Raw genomic sequence first — 11155 nt, forward strand, 5'->3', positions numbered from 1 at the left:
ATAATCCAATATATATATATATATATATATATATATATATATATATATATATATATATATATATATATATATATATATATATATATTTATTTATTTATTTATTTATAAAGAATAAATTTAAAAAATTAAAAATTTCTTGAAAAATAAAAAAATTAAAACTTTTTCAGGCAATGATTCTATCAATCCGTTTGGATTTGAAGTTTAGATTACTTTGAAGGGAATCCATCAACAGTAATCTTTATTATTTATTTATTTATTTATTTAATTATTTAATAAAAAAACCAAACAAAATTCTTCATTCCAATAATTCAATCTTTATCTTCTAAACCCTAATATGCTCTTGGTCTACAAGATTTTGATTTCAATTTTGTTTGATCCCTAGATTCCAAAACCCCAATTTTTTTTATTTTTTTTTTTAGATTTTAATAATTTAGGAGTAAATGATTTTATAGAAAAATATGGTCTCGCCCGTGTGTTATACTAAGTTCGAGATGGGCGAATTGCTGAGTAATCAGTGTCGGTATTCACTTGAGCTATACTTATATCAGCAACAAAACTACACATTACTAAGTTTGGTTTCAAAAGTTATGTCATGTCCCTTAATTTTTAACTTTTAACTAGTAAGTCCTCGAATATTCAAACTTTTAAGAAATTTATCGACTGGCCATAGGCCAGAGGGATCTATTAGACAAACAAACCATTAAACCATTGAGAGTGTAAAAATCTATGACATACCCATTAAAGCTCAGAAGTGTATTGGACACAAAATTGAAAAATTTAAAGAAACTGGGGTCGGTCCTCCATGCATCCAATCAGAGGTGAGCGTGTTCTTGGATCATCATAGAAACATATTTAGGGTCGCAACTTCACTCCTCTCCTTCACCTTTACAGCAGAGCATGCCCAACCTCGGGAAGCTGGAAAACTAAGACCTTACCTTTACAAATGGTGCTTTATCCTGACATTGCTCCTTCCTTTCGTCAACGCGGTTATACGTTCATAAGTTCCGAGACGAAAGTAAACAAAACTGATACTCCCCTTGTAATTTAACACATAAATTAATGGTTTGGTGTAATAAGTTTGCAAAGATAGCAACCATTTTTGGCATCCATTGTCATTTGGCAATACAAATTCAATGACTCTCTCTCTCTTAAAAGCATTGTTTTTGTAACAGCAGAGCCCAATCATCTCCTCCACTGAATAGGAAACACACATGATTGCACCCAACAAACCAATCCTTTCATATTATTCTTCCCTCCTCTGTTCTGAAACAGAGTCACCTATTTATCTTCCCTTCTTCATCTCTCCCCCTCCATCACATATAAAGCTCTCCACTTTTCACACATTTACCCACTTCTCTCAAATGGGTACCTCCTCTTCTACAGCCACCTCCCTCCATGGCTTCTATCAGTTCATCTCCCATGAGCTCGACGACCTCGACGCCTCGTTCGTCTCCTCCAACTTAATGTCCCTTCACTTTCTTCAAAAAGTCCTCTCTTTTCTTAGAACCCTCCACTCTCAGCTCATCCAACTTGGCCAACGCCTCCACCTCCCCGTCGGTGGTAAGTGGCTTGATGAGTATATGGATGAAAGCTCCCGCACATGGGAAGCTTGCCAAGTCCTCAAATCTGGAATCTCAAGCTTGGAGCTTTTTCATGAGGAAGCTTTTGCTATAGTTTCTTCTTTGCAGGATCCTCATTTTCTTCGTGTTAATGCTCGAGCTTCTCAAAGGGTTCGTTTTTTATTTGGTTTTGCTGCAGTTTTGCTCTGTTTTACTCTGTTTTGATATACTCTGTTTTGGGGTTTTGCAGATTCTTCGTGAAATTACTGATTTCGAGAGGAATGTTTTTGGGTTAGAGGAGGAAAATAGAAGCTTGATGTATACAAGAATTCATCCATTATCACTGTTCTGTTTCAACGGCAGCGGCGGCACATCAACCGGAATTGGATCGACGTCGAAATTGAATGCTTTCAATGGATTCAGAGGGGTTCTTCATGCAGTGAAGAGAATCAGCTCATTACTTCTAATGATTCTTCTGTGTGCTCTTGTGTATTGTTTGCCAGAATCAAGCTTCCATGAAAGTAGTGAGATTGAGAATGAAGAAGATCACCATTTAAGGACCATGTTCAGCTCGAGCTTCCTAGCATCAATGGCGAGATTGAGACAGAGAGTGGCAAATGAAATAGACAGAGTAGATGGGCAGTCAGTGGGGATCTTGCTGTTTGAATTCAGGGAAGCAAAGGCAGCCATGGAAGGCCTGAAAGTGGAGCTGGAGAGGGGTATGGAGGAAGAAGAAGAAGAAGGAGTTGAAATTGAGGAGAAAGTTGAGAGATTGAATGGTTGGTTTGGGTCATTGAGAAATGGAGTGGACGCCATTGTTGGGCAGCTTGATGATTTCCTTGATGAGATTGTTGAGGGAAGACAGAAGCTTTTGGATATGTGTACTAATAACAGGTAGAGAGGGGGAAAAGGAGGATCTGGGTATGCTTCAAAATGCAAAATTTGAGAAGAATTAGTGAAGATTTTTGGAAGATAAGAGATGTTGTGTAATTTTTACTTGGTGTTCTTTTCATTTTTGATTTGGAATCACATTGTTTATAGAAGGTTGTGATGATAGCTTAAAAGGAAGAAAATTCAGGAGGAGAGAGAGAGGGAGAGAGTGAGAGAGAAGCATTGATTCTGAAATTGCTTTGAAGAAAAGCAGCAAAATAGAGAGAGAGGATTTTGGCAGTGAAGAAAAGAAAGATTCTTGTGGCATTTTACAAGCACTCCACACAGCCACACTAATATTATTCCAAACAAATCCAAAGGTCAATTATACTCAATACATAAACAATTTTGTACTCTAATAAGTATCAATGTGATTTGATTTTTTTTTTTCGTTCTAAATTCGTCTAAACAACTGTGTTCTTTTTCGTAGTGTTTCATGGATTAAGACATTCGTTTTCGCCAAAACAAATAGTGTTGTGTGTTTTTTCTTGATGGGTCATCAGGGGCAGGTGTCTTTGATGTCTTTGATATACAATATCCGAGACTCTCTCCCTTTCATGTGTGTTTTTTTTTTCTTGATGATATCGTTTTCTAAGATAGGACAAGTCAGGAGCAGATGTCTTTGATATACGATATCCAAGGCTCCTTCTCAAATGGTAAGAGATATCCAAGGTGCAAAATGAGATTCGAAGTTATATTTGTTTTTTTACATCTCCCTCATCTTCGTCCTCCCAAGCTAGACTCTCACATGTTCAGGGTCCGATTGGATCAATCAAGACTAATTTACAAAACAAGGAGTTAGACAAGAGCGACGAGATCGATAGACAAGAATCTATTAAAAGATATTGGTTGGTTAGAACAACCAATATCACTACTAATCAAAGTACAAAAGAGATAGAGTTAATGTTTTTTTTTTTTCTTCTTTTGCATGAAACAGGGGGCTACTAAAGTATAAAAGTTTGTGTGAACTATCTGTTCATAGTTTATAACTTTGAAACCAAGAACAGCTTTAATTATTCTGATAAAAAAGCTCAACAAATTTTGAAAACATCTAAACAGTTTATTTTTAAAAAAGATTAAAAGGAACAGCCACACAATCTTCTTGGTGAGTAGACAAGATCTTGTCCTCATTTTAATCAACCTAAACTACTTGTATTTTTCCTTTTTTTTGCCAAGTTACTAAAACAATATCCCTAAATCTTGGCTTTTGTCTACAAAATACTTCTAAAAAATTGTAATAAAGTTATACCGAGATGTTTATGAACAAAATTTATGGGTATTTTTGTAATTTAGTGTAACGACCCACGGGTAACTACAAAACAAAAAGTAACTTTTTTAAGGAAGGGATAAATAAATTATGTTTTTAACCCAAATAAATAACTTATGAATGCAAAGAGGAAGAAAATAATGATAATGATGAAGAAACTCCCTAACCACAAGGCTCTTTGATGTGGAAAATAGGCAAAGACAATGACATTTGTCACTTAAAAAAAAAAACAACATTTAGGGTTCCTTTTCATGGCCCTCTCAATCTCTCCAATCACCTATTCATCCTCCCATGAAGAAAAGGCATCATTCTATGACCTCCCTACACTCTTCTCTCTAAAGCTAAAGCAAATCAAAGTTTTAAATATAATGTTCATATGATTTTATAACTTTACCATAAAAAAAATTCCAATGCAATGTTCGAGATATATATAAAAGAAGTTAGAATTTTTCAATAATACTGATAAAATACACCTTTCTCCAGTACAACAACAGTAGGAGAATACATGTTGATTACTGTTGAACTATGCTTACTTTGGCAACCATGTTCCTAAAATAACATAGACTTTCATTATGATTGAAGTATATTACACGTCTGGTCTACTAATATTAACACAAAAGATTCATTCAACAGGAACATATGCATAAACAATTTTTCCGAAAAACCTACGTATGTTAAAGATTTGGTCCCGAGTCATATATTTGGAACTCAATGAATCGATGAGAAGAGGGGGGAAACAGGGCAATGCAATTGAGTGGGCAAACCAAATATATGTGATGTTTGTACCATTAGATTGTGCAAAGATTTCTCTGTTTTTATGTTTACTTTTTAAATAATGAAATTTGGTAATTTGGTAGAGATTCTTTTCCTTTGTAGTTGTGATAGTTGGGATAGTAAATGGCTAATCATTGCCATCGAGAATTAATGATGGGAAAATGGACAACTTGATAAGACTACTAGAGAGGGAGAGAGAAGCCATGGATTTAGCTTTTTCCTTAATACAATTTTCTAAGAAAATATTCTCAAGGAAACTTTGGTCATGATTCGTGACCCATCAAGTATGGTCATATAATGATATAAAATGATAAAGGGAGAACTGAATTTTAGATGTTGGAGTTAAAAGGGATCGTCATTTTCATTGTGAGAAATCTTGTGTGCCTATGTTCTAAAACTTTCAGATCAGCATCTACTCTCTCCCTCCCTAGTTCCTGTTGAGAATTGTTGAGAGAGAGTCTCACGTTGACTAATTTAAGAAATAATCATGAGTTATAAGTGAGGAATATATCTCAATAGGTATGAGGCCTTTTGGGAAAGTCCAAAGTAAAGTTATGAGAGCTTATGCTCAAAGTGGACAATAACATACCATTGTGGAAAGTCGTGATTTCTCACGGTTCCTACTCACTCCTTTAGTTAGGTTGTTAAAGTTAGGTTGTTAAGCTAAACCTAGGGAAGGAGCTAGAAAAAGACCCTAATGGATAGTAGATCTTGATGAAAAAGACCCTAATGGATGGTACAAGATCGTGGATTCACCATTCTCATTAACTCTTTTCCCCCTCATTTGGCCCTAAGCTTGCCCAATAAGAAGAATAAGATGACTGTTGTCCAAAAACTATGTGGCATTGTGCAGAAAACATAAGGCATGAAGAAGAAATAGTGGAAGCAGAGCCATGGCCCCTGTGCCTGTACTTTGAAAGAGGACTGTGGGGAACTGAAGGTCCAAAGTTAAAAAAAAAAAAAAAAGCACATACAAGGTTCTCCTCCTCCATCCAACTTTAGCTTTTTGGTAGTGGAGGTGATTTCCAAGTCTATTTCCAAGCAACTATTAGCCAACAGTTTCTGCATCTTAAGCTCATATAAATGTACTCCTATTGCCCAGCTGATTCTTATGTTTTCATGTCACATCCCCTTTTTTGCAGGGTTTTTTTTTTTCTTTTTTTTCCCCACCACATCCAGACCAGTCTATAACAGAACTTCAGAATCAACATGGGAAAAAGCAACTACAGTTATGTTTCCTTCTGAACATGTAAAAGTAAAAGATCAGCACACAGAACTTTCACTAGCACAGAAAATGGAAAAAGGCTGTACAGTTTTTGTCCTATCAATATAGTCCCCACAATACAGAAAATTGGATGGAGTGATTGTGGCTCAAGATGATCACAGTTTGGTTGGGAACAAAACAAACACTAATGTACTAACTCAAATGCAAATATCAGATCTTATCAGTTTATCTATCGTAACTACATCAACTTCTGCAATTTCGAAAAGACGATCATGCATCAAAATGGCAATAATAACGAAAAGGAAAATGTAGAAGTGCAAGAACCATAGCAGCATTTTCTATTAACAATCATGGATGAATGAAATCGACTAGAACTTTGGAGAAGTTAACTATATTGATGAATGGACACTTATATAACATTATAATGAATGAACTTGACATAATTTGTATGAGGGAGGAAATGTAGCAAGAACTTACACAATGGAACTCTGATCAAAGGAAATTGACCAGCATTGTGCGTACTTCCTACCACATCATCACACATCAAGCTGGCAAAATGATTCCTCAGCCGTGGCCATAAACAATCAGGTCCAAAGCATTCTTCCCGGTCTCTGATAGAGTACTATATTTTTTTAAATTATATTCCCTCCTAGCCACCAGTTTCTTCAGTTGATTGGATCCCAGAAATGACACCACCAAAAAACTGCTCATGACGCCTCCATCCATTGTACACATTCGGCCTTGTAGAAGAAAAGATCGGCATTACTAAATTCTCTTCTGATGATTGGAAAGGCCCTTCTCAAAACAATAAGATGATAAGTAAATGCAGGCATCTGAATAAACAGCAGCCCCAAGAGAGGGAGAAGCTTCAAGATTTTATATGGAAGGCATGATGAGCAGCAGATCTTTTTTTTTTTTTTTTTAGGGACAACAAATGGTCACCCATTTCAAAATGCAAATCCAACTACCATTCAAGTTTCAAGACCAGGCATTGCAAATTTAGCTGAAAAACTTGCAACACGGTATCCGAGCTCAACAACTTCATTACTACTTTGAAGGCCCCTAAGAAAAGGTTTCGGCAACTTCCCATGCTCTCGCTGAACAACAACTGCAATTTGAGCGGCTATATGAAGAAATTCTACAATTACTTCAAAATCAGATTCCAGACAGCCTCTTGATGTCATAGCTGGGGTGCCTGCAGGGATAACAGACAGACAGCTAATTTATTAGAATAATCAAAATGCATACTGAGCTCTTCAATCTTAGGTTATCCCCAAAATATGAAATATAAGAGGGAAACTCACCGATCCTTACTCCTCCAGGAGTAATAATTCCATTATCACCAAATATTGTAATTTTGTTGAGAGTAATGTGGCACATCTCACAAACTTGCTCAAAGTTTTTACCTACAATTAGCAAGGCATCAAAAAGGTTACACAACGTATAATGAATGGAGAATAATAGAGTAACCAGCCACATATACCATCAAAGCTAGAACTTAGATGAAACAGACGCATAAAAATCTATCTTCATTTGTTTTACATCGTATAATACAAATAAAGAAGCCAGAGAAATGGATCTTCTTGCAGGATACTAAATAGCGCACTATGATATTAAAATTCTTTTATCAATGAAACAATGTCCAGTATCCAGTTGAAAAGTCAGAAAAGCTAATTCATGACGTCAAAATTATACTTATGATCTCAGTATCAGGCTCAATACAGGAGGATGTGGCGGAGATCTCCTTTGAAAGAAAAAAAAATTATTCAAGCCGAACTACATTATGAACTTATTTCATTACAAGCCAAATCTTTCACAATAGACTCAGCAATCCTCATCAATCCTCATCAATATAAAATGTAGTCCTAGAGATGGATCGTGAACTAAAGACCAAACTGAATTAAATACATTGTTTTGCAGGGTGAAGATCCACCGTTCTTAACAAGAGGCTTCTGAAGCAATTTGGTAGAAAGGACGCCTAAGAAGACAAGAGGCTTCTGATAGTGCTTTATAGATGCTAAGTTCACGATCCTAAGTAGGGGAGCAATGCCTCAATTTATGGGCAAAATCGACACGGAACCACTAATATAATCTTTGAAAAAATGAAAAACTGCATCCAACCACACATTATGTAGTAACCATGCCAACTAAATTGACTCGATCGGCGGTTAGGTCGGTTCAATTAGGCAATTTTTTGCTTATCTTAATTTTCTTTCAATGGAGAGAAATTATAAAATGAAGGAAATAGGAACCGCATAATCAGTCAACTCGGTTGATGGTCGGCACACAACATCCCAAACCACTGCTGACTGATTAAGCTTGATTTTACTTGCACCCTAATGCTAAGACTTGCCTTGCCTTAAAATAGCATGCCTTGTTCATCTTTTCATCACTTCTGACATGTCTTTTTTTATGACTGACTGATTAAGAATTATCTTGAAAATTCTCTCATTTCTTGCCAACCAAATTCTTTGATTTCTAACACCTTACTAATATAATTAAGATAACTTTTTAAGCGTACTCAACTACAGTATCCTGTTTTGAATGGTTATACAGTTGATACAAAACAAATCTATTTATTCCAAATTATGTAACTCATGTAATATAATAATATACCATTTCCTCTAATCACACCCCACAGCGCATAACATAATCTACCCTCACTGTGCATGAGCAATGTTTTAGTGCGCCTCTTTCCTCTAGAAACAAAAAACTAATTGTGCACCTAAAATGTATCATGTTCACATCAATCTGCAAAATTTGGATAAAAATTATTACCTGTCAATCCCAAGGACCTTAGATCCCAGAGTACCATGTGATTATCTGTGCCACCAGTTACAAGCTTGTAGTTCTTTCGGAGTAGAGCAGAAGCTAAGGCTTGAGCATTTTTTTTCACCTGCTGCATGTATGCTTTGTACTCCAGAGTAGCCACTTGTTTTAGAGCCACAGCAAGCGCAGCAATATGGTTATTGTGTGGTCCACCTTGTAAGGATGGAAAAACAGCGAAGTTTATCTTCTCCTCAAAGTCATATTGGTTAGATTCATTTCCCTGATACAGAAGCATTGCTATCGTCCTTGGCCTACTACCCTTCCTATAAAAAATTATACCTCCCCTTGGACCTCGAAGGCTCTTATGAGTAGTGGAAGTCACAACATCACAGTACCCAAAAGGGCTGACACATTCCTGTAATGAAATTCAAATCCAAATAAATCAAAATAAAAACAGAGTAGGGATAATTCTTTGTCTAAGATTACAGGATTACACACGAACTACTGATGGACTGGACCAAACAATGCAAGTGAAAAAATAATTAAGGATGTAAAGAAACACACTAAAAATTGCAGAAACACGAAGTTGAATGAAACTGTATAATACAATCCAGTAGAAAGAAAAATTATTTTTCAAGAAGAACAATACCATAATTCATAAGCTTAAAGATTCAGAAGCAGTCCAGAGTGTTTCTCAAAGGTTTCAATTCTCATAAAATCAATGGGGTCAAGACATCTTGGCCCAACACACTGCTAAACTAAGGTAAAGACCTAAAATCAGTGTCTACCGAGATCCCTTGGTCAGTTACATTTTACTATCACAAAGAATTTCCATACAACCACCCTTCGACGCATTTTCTGAGTGTCAGGTAAAACAATTCAAAAATCATAATTATGTTAACAAGCAACTAAATTGCAACCCAAGAGAATGAGGACATGATAGCAATTAGAACATGTGAAAAGAAAACCAAAAACTTTGATGAACCGAGAAACCAAAAAATTAATAAACAGACATTCAAGCAAGGGCCGTAGCATCGCTAATGGTGAAGAAAAATTCAAACCTTAGCAGCAACAAGGCCACTGATTTGAGCCATATCACACATCAGAACTGCTCCACACTTATCTGCAATCTGCCTAAACCTTCTATAATCCAATTCACGAGGATACGAGCTCCCCCCACAAATAAGTATTTTTGGGCGAAAGTCAAGCGCCCTCTCCTCAAGCTTATCATAATCGATATACCCAGTTTGCGGATTAACCTTATATGGAAAACTCTCGAAGAAAATTGAGGCCCCAGAAACTTTTCTTCCATTCGGGGTACAGTAGCCATGACTAGTGTTACCACCCGAAGGAGTATCCAACCCCATGATTCGATCACCCGGGAGTAGCAGACCAGTGTAGACAGCAAAGTTCGCGGATGTGCATGAATAAGGTTGCACGTTAACTCCCCAACTATCAGAATCAAGACCAAACGCTGCCAATGCGCGCTCACGACATAGCGTTTCAATCTCATCTATATATTGATTTCCACAGTAATACCTCGCACCGGGCATACCTTCGGAGTACTTATTAGTCAAGTGGCTTCCAAGTGCTTCCATTACTGCACGACACACATAATTCTCAGAAGCAATCAATTCAATGCCCTTGATTTGCCTCTGTTTCTCCTTCTCCATAATTCCAAATAGGTTAGGGTCCGCGGCTCGAAGGGTCTGGTTACCCCACGACCGTACAGCACTTCTTCGTGTCTCTAAATCACGTTCACACGAATTTCTCTTTGCAGAACTCGACGAGAACGAAGATTCACTATCTCTTCGGCGCTTCAAGCACATAGAATGGCCCAGAATATGAAACTCTTCTACATCCCTGTCGTCTTCTCTCTCCGCACCTCCAACCTCGTCTCTGTGACTCTCCGTCAGCGGTTCCATCAACTGAAGAGGGATTGGGGGGGACGAAAACGTGGGTTCCTGTCGAGAAGATTCGAGATGAAGCAGAATGGAATCATCAGCAATCTGAACGCGGTGCGGTGGCGAAGCATGCGATGAGATTCCGAGAGAAAGATTGGAATTGGAATTAGACAAATCCATTAACTACGAACAAAGCCACAAATATCAAAGTCTTAAGCCTATCAAACGAATTCCAGTCCCCAAAAGATTACACCTCCTGTAAACAAACACAATCCAAGATAGAGAAATTTGGCAAAGCCAAACCCCAACAGAATCTCCGAATCAGGAACAATAGCAAGAACAACAAGAACAGCGGCAGGGGCAGGGGCGATTGAGGTCGGTAGAACGGCAAAGCTTGAATGTTTGTGGCATTGAACTCAACGAAACTTCCATGGAAAAGCCAGAAACAGCGAAAACCCTAAGACTGTCAGATTTCCCTACAGAATGGAGGTCCTGAGAGCGAGAGACAGGAGAAGGAAGAAGAAGAGGAGGAGGAGAAGGCGGGCGTCGGATCGACGATGACAGGTTGTTTCTTATTACGGCGGTGGAGAACGAACCTGGACATAATAATATACTAATAATAATGTGAAAATTTTGATAGTAATTTTTTATTTAATTTTCAACCAATCAATTTGCTTTTAAAAATTTAAAATAATTATGGATTCAATAAAAAAAAAAAAAAAAAAAA

At 37.0% G+C, this 11155-nt stretch overlaps 2 protein-coding genes across 4 annotated transcripts; one reads left to right on the forward strand and one right to left on the reverse strand.

Moving 5' to 3' along the window:
* Positions 1 to 1568: 1568 nt before the first annotated feature.
* On the forward strand, positions 1569 to 2613 carry LOC111482832. Its single transcript, XM_023128807.1, has 2 exons — positions 1569 to 1730; positions 1810 to 2613. Exons 1-2 carry the CDS (start codon positions 1581 to 1583, stop codon positions 2455 to 2457), a joined length of 798 nt encoding a protein of 265 aa, XP_022984575.1. The 5' UTR covers positions 1569 to 1580; the 3' UTR covers positions 2458 to 2613.
* Positions 2614 to 3250: 637 nt separating this feature from the next.
* On the reverse strand, positions 3251 to 11022 carry LOC111482831 (serine hydroxymethyltransferase 7-like). Of its 3 annotated transcripts, XR_002718268.1 has the most exons (6): positions 9586 to 11022; positions 8534 to 8939; positions 7060 to 7161; positions 6233 to 6950; positions 4230 to 4305; positions 3251 to 3267 (listed from the first exon to the last, which is right to left on the reverse strand). XR_002718268.1 is itself a non-coding variant. In XM_023128806.1 (4 exons), the coding sequence occupies exons 1-4, from the start codon at positions 10606 to 10608 to the stop codon at positions 6727 to 6729; spliced, it is 1755 nt and encodes a 584-aa protein (XP_022984574.1). In that variant the 5' UTR covers positions 10609 to 11022; the 3' UTR covers positions 6071 to 6726. The 3 variants fall into 3 exon arrangements, 1 of the variants encoding a protein (XP_022984574.1); XR_002718267.1 differs by lacking the exon at positions 3251 to 3267 and having other exon boundaries at positions 4120 to 4305; XM_023128806.1 differs by lacking the exons at positions 3251 to 3267; positions 4230 to 4305 and having other exon boundaries at positions 6071 to 6950.
* Positions 11023 to 11155: the final 133 nt, after the last annotated feature.

Source organism: Cucurbita maxima, unplaced genomic scaffold (assembly GCF_002738345.1).
Source record: "Cucurbita maxima cultivar Rimu unplaced genomic scaffold, Cmax_1.0 Cma_Scf00008, whole genome shotgun sequence".
Lineage (NCBI taxonomy): Eukaryota > Viridiplantae > Streptophyta > Magnoliopsida > Cucurbitales > Cucurbitaceae > Cucurbita > Cucurbita maxima.

Coding starts and splice junctions, on each gene's coding strand:
- LOC111482831 (XM_023128806.1), bottom strand. CDS start 10,608: ATGGATTTGTCTAATTCCAATTCCAATCTTTCTCTCGGAATCTCATCG. Junction 8,940..9,585: donor GTGGCCTTGTTGCTGCTAAG/GTTTGAATTTTT, acceptor ATTTCATTACAG/GAATGTGTCAGCCCTTTTGG. Junction 7,162..8,533: donor AAGGTCCTTGGGATTGACAG/GTAATAATTTTT, acceptor TGCTAATTGTAG/GTAAAAACTTTGAGCAAGTT.
- LOC111482832 (XM_023128807.1), top strand. CDS start 1,581: ATGGATGAAAGCTCCCGCACATGGGAAGCTTGCCAAGTCCTCAAATCT. Junction 1,731..1,809: donor ATGCTCGAGCTTCTCAAAGG/GTTCGTTTTTTA, acceptor GGGGTTTTGCAG/ATTCTTCGTGAAATTACTGA.